The sequence below is a fragment of the Onychostoma macrolepis genome, chromosome 23 (assembly GCF_012432095.1).
Source record: "Onychostoma macrolepis isolate SWU-2019 chromosome 23, ASM1243209v1, whole genome shotgun sequence".
NCBI lineage: Eukaryota > Metazoa > Chordata > Actinopteri > Cypriniformes > Cyprinidae > Onychostoma > Onychostoma macrolepis.
Window position 1 is genome coordinate 28712712 of NC_081177.1, and position 20689 is coordinate 28733400.

Consider the following 20689-nt stretch of genomic DNA (forward strand, 5'->3'; position numbering starts at 1 on the left):
GACTAGATGAGGAGAGACGAGAGACGTGACGGGACAAACAGTATGAGAAAACAACAAATGAGAGACGAGGCAAAAGACAAGACTAGATGAGAAGAGATGAGATGAGATGAGACAAGACGAGACGAAAGAGAAAATGAGATGAGAAGAGAATAAGACGCGATGAGAAGAGACAAGAGAGGAGAAGAGGCAAGACAAGTGAAGACAAGGGACAAAAGACAAGAAAATAAAACATGGGGCAAAAGAGACTACATAAGAACAGACGAGAGAGACAAGAGATGAGAAAAGAACAAGAAACATTAAGAAGAGACCAGGCACGTGCAGAAGGGGGGGCTTAAGCCCCTGCCCTCTTTCAAAATTATTCAAAAGTGCCCCTCTCAGACAAATAGCAAAGATATTGTAGTCAATAAAACAAAATGCATTTGAATCATAATTAACATGACAATGTGTACAAAACAGTAACTAATCGCTCAAAAGTCGGAAAATTCCTGTTTAATTCCTGTTCAATTCACTTACATTTATGTATGATGCATAGTTTCATGAAACTATTTCATTTTTTTTTTTTTTGTTATGAACTTTTTAAAAGAGAAGAAAAAGAAAAACAAGTCATTCCTTCATCCAATCGAGTATGTTAAAGAAAAAACCCTGCCAAGCATCAATAGTAGAAGTCACACAGGAGGCTATGGGTCCGATATGTTTTTCCACACATGTGCGGTGTAAACCAGTTCTGTATTATTGTCTTCTTCGCAGCTGTAAAACCAGCAAACAACATTCTCTTTTGCATTAAGCTTATACAGAGACCAGAATCATCATTAAGACACAAACTTGGGTTAGCAAAGCAATCAATTTGTAGTAAGGAGGATAAAACCAGGTTTACATGTGTCCATAGATTAATGACGATAGGACACTCCCAAAACATATGAAGAAAAGTACCTGATGATGCAGTATTACATAGTGGGGCAAAAAAGTATTTAGTCAGCCACCAATTGTGCAAGTTCTCCCACTTAAAAAGATGAGAGAGGCCTGTAATTTTCATCATAGGTATACCTCAACTATGAGAGACAAAATGAGAAAAAAAAAATTCAGAAAATCACATTGTAGGATTTTTAAAGAATTGGTAAATTCCTCGGTAAAATAAGTATTTGGTCACCTACAAACAAGCAAGATTTCTGTCTCTCACAGACCTGTAACTTCTTCTTTAAGAGGCTCCTCTGTCCTCCACTCGTTACCTGTATTAATGGCATCTGTTTGAACTCGTTATCAGTATAAAAGACACCTGTCCACAACCTCAAACAGTCCAACTCCAAACTCCACCATGGCCAAGACCAAAGAGCTGTCAAACGACACCAGAAACAAAATTGTAGACCTGCACCAGGCTGGGAAGACTGAATCTGCAATAGGTAAGCAGCTTGGTGTGAAGAAATCAACTGTGGGAGCAATTATTAGAAAATGGAAGACATACAAGACCACTGATAATCTCCCTCGATCTTGGGCTCCACGCAAGATCTCACCCGTGGGGTCAAAATGATCACAAGAACTGTGAGCAAAAATCCCAGAACCACACGGGGACCTAGTGAATGACCTGCAGAGAGCTGGGACCAAAGTAACAAAGGCCTCAAATCCTGCAGTGCCAGGCGTGTCCCCCTGCTTAAGCCAGTACATGTCCGGGCCCGTCTGAAGTTTGCTAGAGAGCATTTGGATGATCCAGAAGAGGATTGGGAGTATGTCATATGGTCAGATGAAACCAAAATAGAACTTTTGGTTAAAACTCAACTTGTCGTGTTTGGAGGAGAAAGAATACTGAGTTGCATCCAAAGAACACCATACCTACTGTGAAGCACGGGGGTGGAAACATCATGCTTTGGGGCTGTTTTTCTGCAAAGGGACCAGGACGACTGATCCGTGTAAACGAAAGAATGAATGGGGCCATGTATCGTGAGATTTTGAGTGAAAACCTCCTTCCATCAGCAAGGGCATTGAAGATGAAACGTGGCTGGGTCTTTCAGCATGACAATGATCACAAACACACCGCCCGGGCAACGAAGGAGTGGCTTCGTAAGAAGCATTTCAAGGTCCTGGAGTGGCCTAGCCAGTCTCCAGATCTCAACCCCATCGAAAATCTTTGGAGTCCGTGTTACCCAGCGACAGCCCCAAAACATTACTGCTCTAGAGGAGATCTGCATGGAGGAATGGACCAAAATACCAGCAACAGTGTGTGAAAACCTTGTGAAGACTTACAGAAAACGTTTGACCTCTGTCATTGCCAACAAAGGGTATATAACAAAGTATTGAGATGAAATTTTGTTATTGACCAAATACTTATTTTCCACCATAATTTGCAAATAAATTATTTAAAAATCCTACAATGTGATTTTCTGGATTTTTTCTCTCTCATTTTGTCTCTCATAGTTGAGGTATACCTATGATGAAAATTACAGGCCTCTCTCATCTTTTTAAGTGGGAGAACTTGCACAATTGGTGGCTGACTAAATACTTTTTTGCCCCACTGTATGGCAGTTCAAATTTGGTTGTAATTTCATTTTGAATATTTGGTAAGGAGTTTTGTATGCTCTATGAATGACTTTGAAGTGAATAAGACGATGAGCCAAGTTTTTAGATGTTAAGCTGAGGTTAGACCACACTCTCTCCCAGTCAACAGATAAATTAAGGTCAGATAATTCCCTATTCCAAATAGATTTAATAAAAAAGAGGTTGTGTAATGCAATCAATAATTGTATTATATAATAAGGAAACAGATGGCCGACCAGAAGATGGTGCAATCCAATCCCGTATAGGATGAGAGGAGATGGGAGATTCCCAATTAACTCCATACGCTTTGAGAGCAGAACGTAATTGAAGAAAGACAAAATATGCGGATGCGGATAAACAAAATTTAGTTCTTAATGTCTGAAATGAACAGAGGCCCTGGTTATCATATATATCACCGCATGTGTTTACGCCTAAAGAAGACCAAGAGGGTTGGACAAGTGGATGATTTCCGCATACAAAATTAAAATTGTGCCATAAAGGTGTACTGTTACAAAATTTGAAGGGTCCTCCTATCAGACGTTCTGACGCCTCCTATCAGACGCCACAACTGGACCAAATGTATAATTATCACCTTTTTCCCCTGTGCCAGTAAATAAAATATCTTGGAGTCTATTTGGTTTAAACTTGTCAGCTTCAATCACTCTCCATGAAACTTTCGATTGAGGATCAACCCAATTATAAAGAGCCTTAAGTTGGAACGACCAATAATACAATTCTAAATTTGGTACAGCCAGTCCTCCTGCGTGTATAGGATGTTGTGTTGTGAAACTATCATAGTTAATGAAGCCCAAGTGCCACCTACAGGCCTATTATCTGAAGTGTAGGCGGGAGAAATGGTGACATGAAAGGACTTTATTAAATTACCATTTTGATAATTATGCAGCATAATGAAAGTGTCTTATGCTCATCAAGCCTGCATTTATTTGATCAAAAATACAGAAAAACTATAATATTGTGAAATATGATTACAATTAAAAAGAATGTTTATCTATTTTAATATACTTTAAAATATCATTTATTTCTGTGATGCAAAGCTGAATTTTCAGCATCATTACTCCAGTCTTCAATGCATGATCCTTCAGAAATCATTCTAATATGCTGATTTATTATCAATGTTGGAAACAGTTGTGCTGCTTATTTTTATTAATTAATTAATAATTTTTTGGAACCCGTGACACTTTTTGGGGTTAATTGATGAATAAAAATAAAAGAACAGTATTTATTCAAAATAGAGATGTTTTCTAACAATATCAATCTTTACAATATCACTGTTTCTATCAATTCAGCAGTGCTGAATGAAAACTAATTTATTTTTAAAAAAAATTAAAAAATACTGACCAAGCTTTTCAACATAACAATATTGTTACAAAAGTTATATTTTAAATAAATGCTGTGCTTTTATATATATATATATATATATATATATATATATATATATATATATATATATATATATATATATATATATATATATATATATATATATATATATATATACTTTTATTAAATCAAACAATCCTGAAAAGAAGTATCACAGGTTTCCAACATTGATAATAAATCAGAATTGCATAAAATGTATTTTAAAGGGGTGGTTTACTGCGATTTCACTTTTTTCATTTTAAATAGTGTGTAATGTTGCTGTTGGTGCATGAACAGTATCTGCAAAGTTGCTGCGCTGAAAGTTCAACGTAAGCGGAGATATGGTCTTTAAAAATCAGGAAGTTTAATGCCTACAAAACGACTCATATGGGACTACAACGAGATACTTCCCGGGTTGCATACGTAAAAAACCCATAAATTTGCATCAACCCCTCCCTCCGGAACATGCCGAAGAGGGGGCAAGGCCATGTTCTGAGGCTTTGTCGAAGAGGAAGAGTTATAGTGGAGAGTTGTAGCCATGCCGTCGAAACGGTGTTATTTTCACCCAGCTGTCAGGTCTTCTGTGTTCGGGCTTCCTACGGACGCTGTAGTTCGTCAACAATGGTTAAAATTTATGTTTGATTATGTTCCTGACAATTACAATCCTAATTTAGCTCTCTGTGCTGCGCATTTTACAGAAGACAGCTTCCAGAATCTACACGAGTTCAATGCCGGATTCACACAGAAACTATTACTAAAACACGGAGCAGTTACAACTTTAAAACCAGAGGCAGCAGTTGTTGGGCCACAACCTGTAAGTAAGATTTCATAATTTTAAATGTATTTGCATGTATAATTTCAGACGTAATGTTTTAGTTTTATCAAGGATGTAAACAAGTTCTGCTTGACTCTCTTCATTACCGCTTTCTGGGTCTGATTCTGGCTCAAACTGAGACGGCAATATTGACACCATTATTTACATTTGACCGGAACATGCAGCTGTCGCCCGTGAAGGTGATGGGTGTGAAGTTTCCGGACAATGTGCAGTACGCAGTTTAGCCAATCACAACACACCGGCCCAACTAACCAATCTGAGCCCATCGCCTGTTTCTGAGGGAGTGGTTTCAGAGAATCAGGAAGTCAACCGATCGTTCAAATGACAGAGGAGGAAGAAGCTTACAATAAAGGTGAAATATATGAAAAATAAGGCGTTTTTTAACAAACGAAACACGAAGACATGTTATATTGCACCCCATAAACACAATCAAGCAAAGAAAAAAAGCAGTAAACCACCCCTTTAAAGTATATTAAAAATTTGATCAAATAAATGCAGGCTTGATGACCATAAGTGACTTCTTGCAAAAATATAAAATAGTAATGTATCCAAACTTTTGACCTATATATATATATATTTTTTTACATTGTCCCTATTTTACATTTGAGCCCCTGCCCCTGAGGAACTCTCTGCACGTCCCACATGAGAAGAGAAGAGAAGAGAAGAGAAGAGAAGAGAAGAGAAGAGAAGAGAAGAGAAGAGAAGAGAAGAGAAGAGAAGAGAAGAGAAGAGAAGAGAAGAGAAGAGAAGAGAAGAGAAGAAGAGAAGAGAAGAGAGAGAAGAGAAGAGAAGAGAAGAGAAGAGAAGAGAAGAAGAGAAGAGAAGAGAAGAGAAGAGAAGAGAAGAGAAGAGAAGAGAAGAGAAGAGAAGAGAAGACACACAAGACAAGATGATAAAATAAAATGAGAAGACATGAGAAATATAACGAAGCTCGCTGAAATGAAATGTTCAAACGACAAGATAAGAAGCAAAGAGAATAAGAAATGTCAAGAAGAGACAAACAAGACATGAGACAAGAGAAATCAGATTATTTGAAAAGAGAAGAGAGACAAGATAAAAGACAAGATGGGACAAAAGAAAATAGGAGACTTGATTAGAAGAGACAAGGAGACACAAGACGTGATGAGACCAAATGAAACCAGAGACGAGACGAGACGAGATGAAAAGAGATATGATGAGCCAGAGAATGAGACGAGATACGAGACAAGACGTGAGAGAAAAAAAAAGGGATGAAACAAAATAGATTAAACTGTATAAAATGAGAGGAGAGGAAATAAACAGAAAGAGACCCACGGAGACCGGAAAAGGTGGAAACACATAATGCAGCCACTGCGAAGTCACACTGAGCAACTACAGATACAGGAGCGTCAGTATGTGCTTCAGCAGACCACGTCTCATATATCTCACCCTTCCTGTTCAGCTTGTTTGTAACATGACATCATCCGGATACATGAAGCTGTCATGTTCTTTCTCATTCATACCGAGAACACCCGAGGTCAAACGTCCCATCGACAGCATCTAACAATGTTATAAACACGCCACAGTACGTAAGGCCAATGTCAGCGGTTAATGATATTCCATTAGAATCAGCAGTTTCTACACAAACGTACACAGACAGCTGGATACAATCCTGTTGCTAAAACAACACCAGCATGACAGCGTGTACTGCCTAGTGGACTGATATTAATCATGTATGTAAACCTACACATGCACAAAAATAAAAGTCATTCAAACATTGTTTAATGGAAGATGTGAGACTGTATAAATGTACACATACGTATGAGCCGGTTATAGAGATAGAAACGCTCATGTTATATATGGATCTGATTTAGTCGTGCTCAGCAAATTCAGGATTGGCCCGGCCACCCTGATCCAAATCCACAGTCGTAATCTCCCATCATTCAAGAGCTTTCAAGGTGCTGACACATGTCTCATATGTTCAGCTACTGCACATTATTATTATAAAAGGAACCATATTTTCTGGCGCTCCAATAATGAGCTTGACGTGACCGAACACAAGAAAAGAGTTTTGACAACTGAAGGCGTTCAATTCCACCCATTAGTCGCTTTGTGTAATTTCTTACAATGTGTCATGTAAGTGGATCTAACAGCTAATTTAAGAACAGGGCTTGTAAATAATTCAATAGACAAGACCTCCACGATAGAGTGCCAAATGACTAAGCAAACAGGTCAGTTAAGCATCATGTATTTGGTTTTTATCATCCGTTTTTCTCTAAATTGACAATGTTCGTTTTTCCACCCTCTCAGATGCTTAGATGTAAACAGCCTGTTTTCCTACTTTAAATGTATCCTTTCCATATGTAAATGACTCCTGTTATGATAAAGACTGTTAGATTTCACCTCAAAATCAGAAATACAAAAAGTTAAATAAAAGAAAGTGTGGAATATACAGAATTTCAAAAAATACATCATGATGCCACCTTAAATTAATATTTTTAGTATGTGAAGCGAGTTCTTGCTGGTGCTGCTGAAAATAATGAAGTGGACTAAAGAAACGCCCATACATTTATATCAACTACATGGCTAAGAGTGTGTGGACATCTCCTTATAATGAATGGTTTGGCTCTTCCAGTGAAGTACTTTTAAACTACACCACACAATGACGTGCTTCTCAAGAACTGAATGTGTTCTAATTATACATGGCACCTTGAAGACCAAACAGTTCCTCAGTAATTGTGAAAATCTGTCTATCCAGAACTGTGCAAAAGTCAAAGGCACAAAGATGTTTTACAAAAACATTTCTTTGCTTTAGTGTGCCAGTAAAAAAAAGTTTTAGGCCTCCTCAGAGAATTTGTAAGAAAAAAGAAAAAAATTATATTATATATATATATATATATATATATATATATATATATATACACATACACAGGTGCTGGTCATATAATTAGAATATCATCAAAAAGTTGATTTATTTCACTAATTCCATTCAAAAAGTGAAACTTGTATATTATATTCATTCATTACACATAGACTGATATATTTCAAATGTTTATTTCTTTTAATTTTGATGATTAGAGCTTACAGCTCATGAAAGTCAAAAATCAGTATCTCAAAATATTAGAATATTACTTAAGACCAATACAAAGAAAGGATTTTTAGAAATATTGGCCAACTGAAAAGTATGAAAATGAAAAGTATGAGCATGTACAGCACTCAATACTTAGAGAATCTGTGGGGTATTGTCAAGAGGAAGATGAGAGACACCAGACCCAACAATGCAGATGAGCTGAACAGTTCAGGTCAGGCGAGTTTGCTGGCCAATCAAGCACAGTAACACTATGGTCATTGAACCAGCTTTTGGTACCTTTGGCAGTGTGGGCAGGTGCCAAGTCCTGCTGGAAAATGAAATCAGCATCTCCATAAAGCTTGTCAACAGAAGGAAGCATGAAGTGCTCTAAAATTTCCTGGTAGATGGCTGCGTTGACTGGACATCAGAAAACACAGTGGACCAACACCAGCAGATGACATGGCAGCCCAAATCATCACAGACTGTGGAAACTTCACACTGGACTTCAAGCAACATGGATTCTGTGCCTCTCCACTCTTCCTTCAGACTCTGGGACCTTGATTTCCAAATGAAATGTAAAATTTACTTTCATCTGAAAAGAGGACTTTGGACCACTGAGCAACAGTCCAGTTCTTTTCACCACAGCCCAGTTAAGATGCTTCTGACATTGTCTCTGGTTCAGAAGTGGCTTGGTAGCCCTTTTCCTGAAGACGTCTGAGCGTGGTGACTCTTGATGCACTGACTCCAGCTTCAGTTCTCTCCTTGTGAAGCTCTCACAAGTGTTTGAATCAGCTTTGCTTGACTGTATTCTCAAGCTTGCGGTCATCCCTGTTGCTTGTGCGCCTTTTCCTACCCAAATTCTTCCTTCCAGTCAACTTTGCATTTAATATGCTTTGATACAGCACTCTGTAAACAGCCACACCTTTCAGTAATGACCTTCTGTGACTTACCCTCTTTGTGGAGGGTGTCAATGTTCGTCTTCTGGATCATTGCCAAGTCAGCAGTCTTCCCCATTATTGTGGTTTCAAAGAACAAGAGATACCCAGAATTTATACTGTAGGGATGGTCATTTATTCAAACTCAAATGTAAATATTCTAATATTTTGAGACACTGATTTTTGACTTTCATGAGCTGTAAGCTCTAATCATCAAAATTAAAAGAAATAAACATTTGAAATATATCAGTCTGTGTGTAATGAATGAATATAATATACAAGTTTCACTTTTTGAATGGAATTAGTGAAATAAATCAACTTTTTGATGATATTCTAATTATATGACCAGCACCTGTATATATATATATATATATTTTTTTATATGTTTTTTAAATTATTTTTATTTATTTTATTTTATTTTCCACATTTAATATGGGTATTTCTGTTTGTGAAAGAAAAGTCTCTCACATGCTACCAGGATGGTTCATGTTCACCCAGGAGAGTGGTTTTGAGATTGGAGAGCCTGAATGCTAACGCATTTATCACACAAATGTAAAGAACACTTTCATGTGGTCATAAATCATGGGACGTGGAAGCAGAAAATGAGCAGAAGGCTGAAACCGACATAATGAGGATGTCTGCAGGCCACAAGGCCAACGGCTGCTTGGCCACAAACTAGAAAAGGAAAAAGTGCCTGACACACTTACATGGAAGCCTGCTGAGATACAATGCGTGATCAGTTTACATGTGAGATATCAGAGACTGCAACCAACTCGTCACACAACAGTTTCTCCCAAATGTTGCTAGTCAAAGCTCAGCCAGATTGTCTGTGAACCTCTCTGGAACAAGTCTGCATTTACTTACTGCTTTTGCTATACATAAAAATGTAGAATGGGGATGGAACTACACACAGGTTTCAGCACCAGGGGTTGTAACATCGTCGAAAAGATTTTATGGAAGACAGAAAGAGAGTTTGGCGTACTTTGTTAATACGATGGACACTGCGTCATTTAGGATGCTCTCTCCAAACACCAGCATATTGAGCACAGGATCCACGTTCAGAGCGTTAAATATGGCGATAGTGGCGACTGGATCCACAGCGGAGATCAGAGACCCAAAGGCAAAACTGGAGGAAAAAAGGGAAAAAAACCAAGACATGAATGTACATGTCAAATCCTTGCTCAATAGTTTCAGAAATTGCCCAAGCCAAATCCTCACCTGTCAGTCATTGTCATCTTGTAAATAACATCAGCCTATTGAACAGAAACATGGAAACATAACAGTAATAACCGTTGAGAAATCCTATCGAAGGAGCTGTTAAGGTGTGCCAACTAGTCGAACTAGATAAACCACTTAATGAACTCATTTATACGTCTGTTTACATGGAAAGACATGGGAAAAGCAGCCAATGCCTAACAAAGCAGAAAGAGGATACCTGTCCCAGGAAATATATTCCTCCTCCCACGATGAAGGCTGAGATTGCTGTTCCAAAAACGGCGAATAATGTGATCGAGCCTATGTTTTGGAAGAAATTACCCTGCGGAATAAACAACTGATTGATCAATCTGTTTATATGAGTATCACAGTTACATGTATATTAACAGTTGATGGCTTGAGGGCAACCAATATTACCACAAAACTATTAATAATGCTATAATAATACTGTAGCTAGAGGCTATTACTGGTATATCATTATATATTGGCAAACGTTTTGCAAAGTGCATTAAACAGGCTTCGTTTCTAAACGAAATGACAACTTGCAGTTTAGTATTTGAGATTCAGTAACTACTCTCACCAATTCAGTTTACTAAGTAAAGGACATTTTGTTGGACAGTAACTAGAGAGTTGGGATCTTTTTTGAGCGATTAACTGAAAGAACCGGTTCATAACAGTGATCTGTTGTGAACAAGCTGTACGTTTGTTCTCATGTGCTGCCAGTGAGGAGAACGCAATAGAAAGACATGCGTTATTGCTATTCTCTCTTTCAAATCAGATTTGTTCTTCCTTCTGAAAATGATTAATACTATAGTATTGTTTACCTTATGTAATGAGTATCCAGACTCAAAAATGATTGGCGGTAGAAGTAATAGGAAAAACATATTGGGACGAAACATCTCTTCTTCCTGTGAAAGAAAAAAAGAAAGAAAGAAAGAAAGAAAATGACCATGTGTACTTGAACAAGCAGACTCACATTTTGTGTTTCATTTTGGATGATGTTCATATTATGTTCATGTTATGACACTTTATTTTTAAGGTCCAATTCTCGTTATTAAATAAATTATTAACCATGAATGTTGCTGCTTATTAATAGTTAGTAAGGTAGTTGTTAAGTTTAGGTATAGGATTAGGGATGTAGAATATGGTCATGTAGAATATGTGCTTTATAAGTACTAATAAACAGATAATCTGTGACCCTGGAGCACAAAACCAGTCTTAAATCGCTGGGGTATATTTGTAGCAATAGCCAACAATACATTGTATGGGTCTTTTATGTCAAAAATCATTAGGATATTAAGTAAAGATCATGTTCCATGAAGATATTTTCGTGAATATATCAAAACTTAATTTTTGATTAGTTATTGCTAAAAACTTCATTTGGATAACTTTAAAGGCAATTTTCTCACTATTCTGATTTTTTTGCACCCTCAGATTCCAGATTTTCAAATAGTTGTATCTCGGCCAAATGTTGTCATTTCCTAACAAACTATACATCAACGGAAAGCTCATTTATTCTCAATTTAGGAAAATTAACACTTAAGACTGGTTTTGTGGTCCAGGGTCACATATGTTAGCATGCTAATAAACAACTAGTTAATAATGAGAATCGGTCCCTATACTAAAGTGTTACCATGTATATATGTATATGTGTGTGCGCATGTAAATACACAAAGCAGAACTGTGTTTCTGTGATAATACTGGCATGTGTGCAGAACTCCACAAAGACACACTTCACGCATTCAACCACCAGTGCACCACATTTAATCATTTGCATGCTCTCATTCTTCAAGTTCCTGTGCAGGGAGGCCTTGCTCTACCACATTCTCTTTCAGTTCCACAATGATCCATCACTTTTGGCGATCAATGAGGGGAAAAAAAGCTACATTTTTGGTTCATGAAAGTTTCAAACAATTCACAGGAACGGTCTTAACAACAGCACAGAAATATTAGACAAATTTGGATGTGTGTAGGTGTTAAAACACATGAACCCAAGGCTCTGCATGAGAAGTAAAGCTGGTGGTTGGTGGCTGCTAACCAATCGTTCCAGCATGTTGCAACAATCAGTGATAATGCAGCATTTCTTATGATTGTATCTCAAAATCTTCGTTGAGAACGCAATAACATTTTAAAGCATGATAGGAAAGCTTCTGACGCCAAAGTTGTTACAATCAGAAAGCAGCAAAATGATGTTGCCTTGTATAATAGCTCAAATCTGCATTAATCAATGTCTACGCAAGTATGCGAATGCAAACACTTTTAGCTATGCAAGCTCGATTAAAAAAAACAAAAAATGTGTCAGAACACTTTTTGTAACACAAAGGAAACGCACATTGCATTCTCAGAGCTGTCGCAAGGCCTGCCTCAGCAGGTAAATCAGAGGGGTTCAAACCATTCCTGGAGCCCAGGCCAATCCCAGGATGCATTGCAACAGGCTCTCCCATTTGTAAATACTGAGCAATACTGACATCGTTGATTTTTAACTGGGTGGAACCCAACATTTACATGCCATGTTTTTATGCTTACTTGAGTATCAAGTTTTTAGTTGAACATCTTTTAAACGACTTTTAATAAAATGTGAAACAAAACACTTGGGAAATGTTATTAACACCAAGAGCTAAACGGAAAGTTGTTGATGAAAGGTCTATTCATGCCTCGAGCAAAACAAAACAGCTTTCAACATGTTCATGCACGTTAATGGAAAAACCAATGAATATAGATTTCATGTTTTAAAAGGACAGTTCAACCAGAAATGAAAATTCTGACATCAATTGTGGTTTCCATCCTATAAGACCTTGTTCATCTTTGAAACAATACAAAACAAAAAAACAAGATATCTGTAATGAAACCTGAGACATTTCTGTACCACTGTTGATAGTCCATTCCACCAAAACCTCGATGCTTCATTAAGTGTGGTCTGAAGAGACACCATTAATTTACATGATAAACAGATTTCATTTGGATTTGTATTAACACATAAACATTGAACAACAGGCATTTAGATTCATATGGTTTAATTTGATGTCTTTATGAATGTTTTTAAAAGTTTTGGTATAATGGACTTTTAATGAGGAGACAGAAATCACTTTCATTTATATTCAAAAATATATTCATTTGTGTTTTGAAAAAGGGTTTGGAATGGTATGAGGGTGAGTAAATCATTTTCCTTTACAGAAGGGAAAAAGACACTAAAAATCCTTGCTCTTGTTCAGAGTCTTCTGTGGAATCTGTCATGTGAGCGGTATTAAAGTTGTACATTTGAGAAAAAGATTAGGCTGCACATGGAAAGCACTTTAAATCAGCCACTTAACAGGTTTCATTTCAGTTAGTACGAAGCCTTAGGAGGTCGCGGCCTATGTAGACACTAGACAGCAGACGACTAGGGCTTGCTGAAGGCTGATTTCAGTCGATCCCTTCAGCACTAAACATGTACATCACATGTTCAAAGTTTTGTCAAGACACGTGATTGCATGTGCATCGGGTGCGAAGCCGTGAGTGTATGGGCCGAGGGGTAAAGGTGCGCTGAGTCCATCTGTAGCAGTGACAAGACAACAGCATGTCGTAGCCTCAGGAGGACAAGCTGCTGGCAAGAACCCGCATGCCATTCCGAGGTTAGCCTCAATCAATCAATCGATCGATCAATCAATCAAGTTTATTACAAACTCTTTTTTTTAGCTTGGCTAAAACTGTCACTGATTCCTGTAAACATCTCCCCAAAAGTTCCCCATCTTCATTTTGTAAAACAAGAACAGTACTAACTTTGAAATGAGTCAGAGATGATTAGTATCATTTTAAATCAAATGTACCAAAATAACATGACCACACACTACATCTATAAAGACAGCTGTCCTTAACGCAGTGCTGTCAATATTTTAGTCGAAAGTTTTAAAATGTCAAAAGAGTTTATGTTTAGCTCATTGAGCAATGAGCTAAACCAACATAACCAACAAACAGACAGTTTCACAACAGTCTTGCTCATTATCAAGACTGTCAGATATTTATGAATTCTGGAGTTTAGTTTTAATATATTGATTTTTTTTTTTATTTATATTTATATTTATAATTTATAAACTCCAGAATTCATACAAATATATTCAATTAAAATTCACCAACACCACTGGACAAATATCTTGGCGTTGTGAAATAAGTATGGGGTTGTTAACATTTTTCAAAATGTTTTTTTTTAATTAAGTGTCTCATGCTCACCATTTTATCAAAAATACTGTGAAAACAGTAATTTAAAAATACATATGTATTTTAAAATAGACTTTATTCTCTTGATGCAAAGCTGAATCCCAGCCCTAGGGATGGTTTACGATCGTCAGCTACAGTAATTGTCCAACCACCAATTAGTCGACTGGCAAAAACAGATAGTTTTAATGTTTTTCTCATGTTTGTTTCGATAGCTGTAATGCCTGCTGTGCTTGAACAGTTTGCAGGGTAAAATCCTTCCAGAGAAGAGAGTTGCATCTGTACATTTATGCCCTGTAAAGAACAGATAAATGACGGAAACAGCTGCAGAGCCACACTCCAGTTGAGCCCTTCATCAAGAGGGTCTCTGATTACCCAAACACAGCAAAAACTGAGGGGCCCTCTTGACCTTTAGACTTCCTGAAACAAAAGGAAGCACTGTCCTCACAGAGCCAGGCATCACCTCACATCCCAGACAAAAAATGTTAATTAAAGCCTGAAACACAGAGAGCAATGAAAAGGTGGAGAGAGGAAGAAAGTAAAGGCATGCATGAGAGGAAACGGGAACTAGAGAAAGAAAAAGAAATGATGAAGCTGAGAGAATGAAACAGGAGACAGAAAGAGAGTGAAGATGTGAGAAGAGGAAGGGAAGGGGGAAGCACAGGACAGAAAGAGCTATGGCACATGGAATCAATTCCTCTGCTTGCAAAACTAAACATTTCCAACATGCTTAGGGAAATCTGTGCAATCCTCAAAGTGCAAAGTGCAGTGAAAAAAGTGCAATCCTCATTAAAGCATGCCCAGGTGACATTAAAATCAAATCAAATTCCATTACTATGTCTGCATATTTATTTATTTATGATTTTTACCCGTTAATTCTGGTTATTTTCCATGGAAAGATTCTCAGTAGATATTTTAGTATTTTGGGTTTTGTTTTTACTGATTTTTATTGAGTAATTTAAGAAAAAACTAAAAATATTAATATATACATATATACATACAAACACACAGACACACTATGCTAAAATGCATATTATAACTGATAATATACTGCAAGTATTTATATGTCAAATAATATTTTCATGTTAATATTCATATTACAGGGACCATCCCCATGTGTCGACCTGAGGTTTGAGGTCTAGATCAAGGCAAGGCCACAACGGTAATCACTCACTGGACACTCCTCGGTGTATCTCTCTTCACCACTCCCATTAACAAATATAGTTAATCGCTGTTAACCATTTGAGTACTTAAGGTTGCTATTAGTAGGGAACGTTTGATGCTAGTCTTTTGTACTTGAATGCATGTGCTTGTATGATCACCGATCACTCAAATCACAGACATGGACGTAGATGTTCATACGCCATCGCATTTGTAAAACATAAGTTTTACACGAGTCATTACTGTAACTTTGAATCAATTTAATGTGCTCTGAAGTATCAGTTTCTTAAAAGAAAAAATGAAAAGTTTTGATCACTAGAGTTTTGTTCAAGTGTAACCTTCATAAAACAGGGTGGGCGAAAAAGCAGCACAAAGATTCAAAACAACCCATAAACAACTCTGACAAAGAAACAATTAAATGCTCTTCCTATTTTTGTCAAGTATAATAACAGTAACATTGTATAAATTACTGATTTTTTAAACTATGAACACTGAAAAAGGAAAAAAAATGTAAAGTTGCCTTTACGTGTCCTCCTACAATAGTTTAACACTTTACAATAAGCTTCCATTTAACGTTAGTTAACGATATTAAAATAACGACCTAACAATGCACAATATTTCTACACAATATTGACTAATCTTAATGTTCATTTCAACATTTACTAAGGCGTCATTAAAATGAAAAGTCTGTTAACATTAGTACCCGAGCTAACACAAGCTAACAATGAAGCTATATTTTTATTACAAACGTTAACAAAGGTTAATAAACATAACAAATGTACATTGTTAACGTTACTTAAAGCACTAACTACCGTTAACTAAAGAAAGTTTATTGTAAAGTGTTACCTTAGTCTGAGACTGAAACACGCACATGATCAAGACTCTCTGTTTGTGTTTAAAGGGGAGTAATCGAGTACCGCAGACATGTTTTAACACAGTTTATTGTGGAGAACAGTATCTAGCACAACATTTATGTTTCTTTCTTCAAAAGGCATATCTGTTTACCTGCTAAAACACTGTGCCTATGCTAATAAGATATCAAACTCGTCTGTCTCAGAGGTTTCATAACCTATAAACCCATCACCCGCAGGCGATCTGGTGTCATTTGTCTGGATTCATCGCTAAGAGTTTGCTTCAACTGGGATATCCAATTTACATTTAGTCATTTTTTACATTTTCATTTAGCAGACGCTTTTATCCAAAGCAACTTACAAGCAATCAAAATCAACAAAAGAGCAATGATATGCAAGTGCTGTGACAAGTCTCAGTTAGCTTAATGCAGTACACGTAGCAATTTACACTTTTAAAGAATCAATTGATTGATATTCGTTCCACTATTTTCAAATTCAACTCTACAAACATGCCGATCTCATCCTTACGTCATAAAGATAACACTGGGACTAACAGAAACTGACCAATCAAGCGTATTGTGTGCACCTTTAGGAAGAGGGAAAACTAAGAAACTGCCTGCAGTTGACAATGAAAACATCATTTTTAAACTAAATATATAAAGTTATAGTGTGACGACATTTATGATATCAGCGTTTAATAAATTACATCTATTTAAAAAATGAACAACTTTTCATTCAGCAGGCCACAATTAGAAGAAGGTGGGCCCATGTCCATCTGGACCCAACTGTAACAGCACTGCTCCACAAATGAATGCTATTCCATCACAAGTCATCACAGGACAACAGGACTAAAGGTGTGATTGGATTACCAAAGGCTGATGTTAATATTAGGTATAAACAAAGCAAAAACCAAACCTTCAGAAAGAGAAACGAGCTTCATCTGTGGTTTATAGTGATGCCGAGAGGACCATACCTTACACTGGCTACCTATCAAGTTCCGCATTAGGTACAAAATATTACTACTTACTTATAAGGCCCTTAACAGTCGAGGTCCTGCGTACCTAACTAGTGGTCACAAGACTCTGGTCTCTCGGTAGCACCTAGGATAGCAAAGTCCACTAAAGGAGGCAGAGCTTTTGGCTCCCAAACTCTGGAAGAGCCTTCCTGATAACGTTCATGATTCAGACACACTCTCTCTGTTTAAATCTACATTAAAGACACATCTCTTTAGCCAAGCATTCACATAATGCATCTCATAAGCTTGTACTTCAGCTATATCTGATCAAATGCACATTTTCATTCTTTCGCTTGGTTGGAACAGCAGCTACGCTAATTGCTCTCTATTTGTTTCTCTGTTTCTGTCACGGGACTTGAACTAGGAATTACGCAAGCTTCAATCCGGATCCAGCTCTTACGAAGATCTGAGATGACCGAACACCTGAGAAGAGATGATGCCAACCCCCAGACAACATACAAAACTACCAAATTTTGCTTAATCGCAACATATAATCACTGCAGTTAATAGTGTTCACCATCTGTTTGATTACATGTCATTTGTAACTAACTGCGTGATTTTTACTGTACATTTCTGCCATAGTCACCACTAATAACCTACTCCTAAATATAATGTAGAAACTTAATATTTTCTGTAAAGCTGATTTGCAACGATTGGTATCGTGAAAAGCGCTATACAAATAAACTTGAATTGAATACCTTCCAGTTGGCCAAATGCTGCGACTCGATGATCTTGATGAACGCTCCCATCAGAATCCCTGAAAAACAAAAGCCAGATACCAACTACCCTCTGAAGAAGTCATTTAGCTGCTTTATGGATTATTAGCAAAAGAACAGGTTGGATGAACCAAGAGGAACAATATTTTGTAGTTTGTGACAAACATATAAAGAGAAATCGTTCTTCTGTGATGCATAAAAGAAAATATTTTGAGAAATGTCTCAGTGTTTCTTGTTTGTTTGTTTTTAATAGAAAAGTAGAGTAGCTCCATTTTTAATGTTTTATTCTGCATGATCATATCCCTTAACCCACCCAAACTTCACAACTACCTTACTAACTATTAATAAGCAGTAAATTAGGGGTTTATTGAGGCAAAAGTCACAGTTAATAGTTAGTTAACCGAGAGAATTGATCCGTCAAACTAAAGTGTGGGTAACACTTTATTTTAGGGTCTCTTATCTAGTTGCTAATTAGCGTGCATATTAATAAAATACTGGCCATTTATTAGTAGTAATTAAGCACATATTAATGCCTTATTCTACATCCCTAATCCTACCCAATACCTAAACTTAACAACTACCGCACTAACTATTAATAAGCAGCAAATTAGTAATTTATTGAGGAAAAGTAGTTAATGGTTAATAAGTGTTCCCTATTCTGAAGTGTTACCAAAGTGTGACATATCTTTTATAGGCTTGCATGCACACTAAGAGGAAGTGATTAATCCACACAATCTTAGAGGAACTGCATTTGTGTTTCACAACACTGTGAAACAAAACAGGTCGGCATAAACAGTTACAAACACACCTACTCTTCACCTGATGACAGCTTATTCTCAGTAATAATTGACTAACTTTACTGCTTCACATGAATGGAATATGTGTGTGCGCTTCTGATCAATTCATCCCTTCCCTGTTTTGTCCTCTCTGTATCTTATGTCTATTCATTATTGATTAGTTAATTGATTGCTCTTAAAACAGAGTGATCTCATTTCAAAAACACATCACTTAGTCATATGCAACAGGAACACATGCTGTTTTGTGACGAACTTCTGTTTTTATCATTATGACAGACTCAAAGGCTTCGGCCAGCACTGAATGGAACAGTTTCAAGAGCAACTGTGAGATAAAAGTTTAAAAGTTTAGAGAATGAGATCAAAAAAATATATCACTTACCCAGAGAAACCACAGCCACACTCTCAGGCAAAAAGTGGAGCTTGAATTTGATCAGCAGGTGCACCAATACAATACAAATACCTGAGAAAATAAAACAAATATAAATATATACACACACACACACATACATGTACAACATTGACAACAACCTTAGGCATAGTTTCCTATAAAAATGGTTACCACAATTATACTTACTGCAATAACACTGTAATATCTGGGTATCAGCACCAAAGTCAGAAAATAAATAATTTTTGTTTTTCTGTTTTTCAAGTCACATCAAAGGTGGCTTAAAAAAGGTGACTGCTAAAAAAAATAATAATAATATGTATAAAAGTAAAGGTTTCTATAATATAAAAGATTTCTATTTCATAACAGTGCTCTACTTTTGAACTTTCTATTCATTAAAGAAATAAATGTATCATCGTTTCTACACAAATATTTAACAGCACAGCTGTTTTCACTGATAATAATGAGCATCAAATCAGAATATTAGAATGATTTCTGAAGGATCATGAGCAGTGTTGGGCTGGTTACTCAAAGAATGTAATATATTACTCATTACTAGTTACTCCTTTCAAAAGTAATATTGTTACTTTACTTATTACTTTCTGGCAACAGTAATTAGTTACACTACTAGTTACATTACTTTTCCTTCACGCCCCACAGAAGAGGTTGTAATATTTTTTATTATAGTAATATAATGTACCACATGCTGATCTGAAAAGAGGGATGTGGGTGGGATGTAATGCCACAAACATGAGCACAAAAAAAAATCCTAGCTTTAACCGTTTTGCTCCTATAGTGTGTGTGGTGTGCTGCGATGTGACAAAGACACACCAAACACCAACAGATTTTCAACTAGAGTCCCGACTGTGAACACGGGAAATCTCTCAAAATCTCTGGAGACTTGAGAATAAACTATTTTTTATTTTTTAATTGCATTTTTTTTTTTTAATTGGCTTTAAAGTCCCAGTTTTTGGTAATGGCAGGAAGAAATTGTGATGATAGTGTCCAAATCCTTTTGTGCTGCGAAATGACGCGTTTGTTATGCTTCCATCTTCTGTCAGCTCCCTTTCTGATTGGATATTGTTTCGTTTCACGTGATAATCTGCAGATCATACGCGCGTTTGTCCTCGGGGTTCCCCCCACACATGAATATTTACGATTCGTGATCGGGGCGCCTCCGATGTTCTTCCGAGCAGATTCAGTCACTCTTAACACACCTCACACCACAGAAAAATCTGATAAGATAATCTTTAGAACCACCAAGATAATCGGGACATTACCTAGGATTGTCGGAAGGGGAGAAACCGGCCCAAAATCAGCCACAACTTACAGATCACATGTTCAGATCATATTTTCTCCTGACAAAATCAATATAATGCAATATTTCTATCTGCTGAATGTCTTATGGAAATATCTTTCCATATTCCAAGCTTGCCTGCTGCACCGGGGACATCACATGCATGTGTGAGTCATGAAAATTATGAAAATAAATCTAGGAATTATTTGATTGTTAGATTTTAAATCAGCGGGGTTGAGGCATCAAAAGTAACTAAGTAACGAAGCTGTTTTATGGAAAGTAACTGTAATATTATTACTGAAATCTTATTAGTAATTAGTTACACTACTAGTTACTGCAAAAAGTAATATTATTACA

General features: G+C 36.7%; 1 protein-coding gene across 1 annotated transcript in view; it reads right to left on the bottom strand.

Annotated features, from left to right (window-relative positions):
- The window catches only part of slc9a8 (solute carrier family 9 member 8), a 46001-nt gene that overhangs the window by 16072 nt on the left and 9240 nt on the right, over positions 1 to 20689 (bottom strand). The window contains exons 3-8 of the mRNA XM_058763321.1: positions 19030 to 19110; positions 17836 to 17894; positions 10744 to 10827; positions 10140 to 10241; positions 9923 to 9957; positions 9687 to 9830 (exon numbers count right to left, since the gene is read on the bottom strand). Coding sequence (XP_058619304.1) covers positions 9687 to 9830; positions 9923 to 9957; positions 10140 to 10241; positions 10744 to 10827; positions 17836 to 17894; positions 19030 to 19110 — 505 coding nt within the window. The remainder of the gene's footprint in view (positions 1 to 9686; positions 9831 to 9922; positions 9958 to 10139; positions 10242 to 10743; positions 10828 to 17835; positions 17895 to 19029; positions 19111 to 20689) is intronic.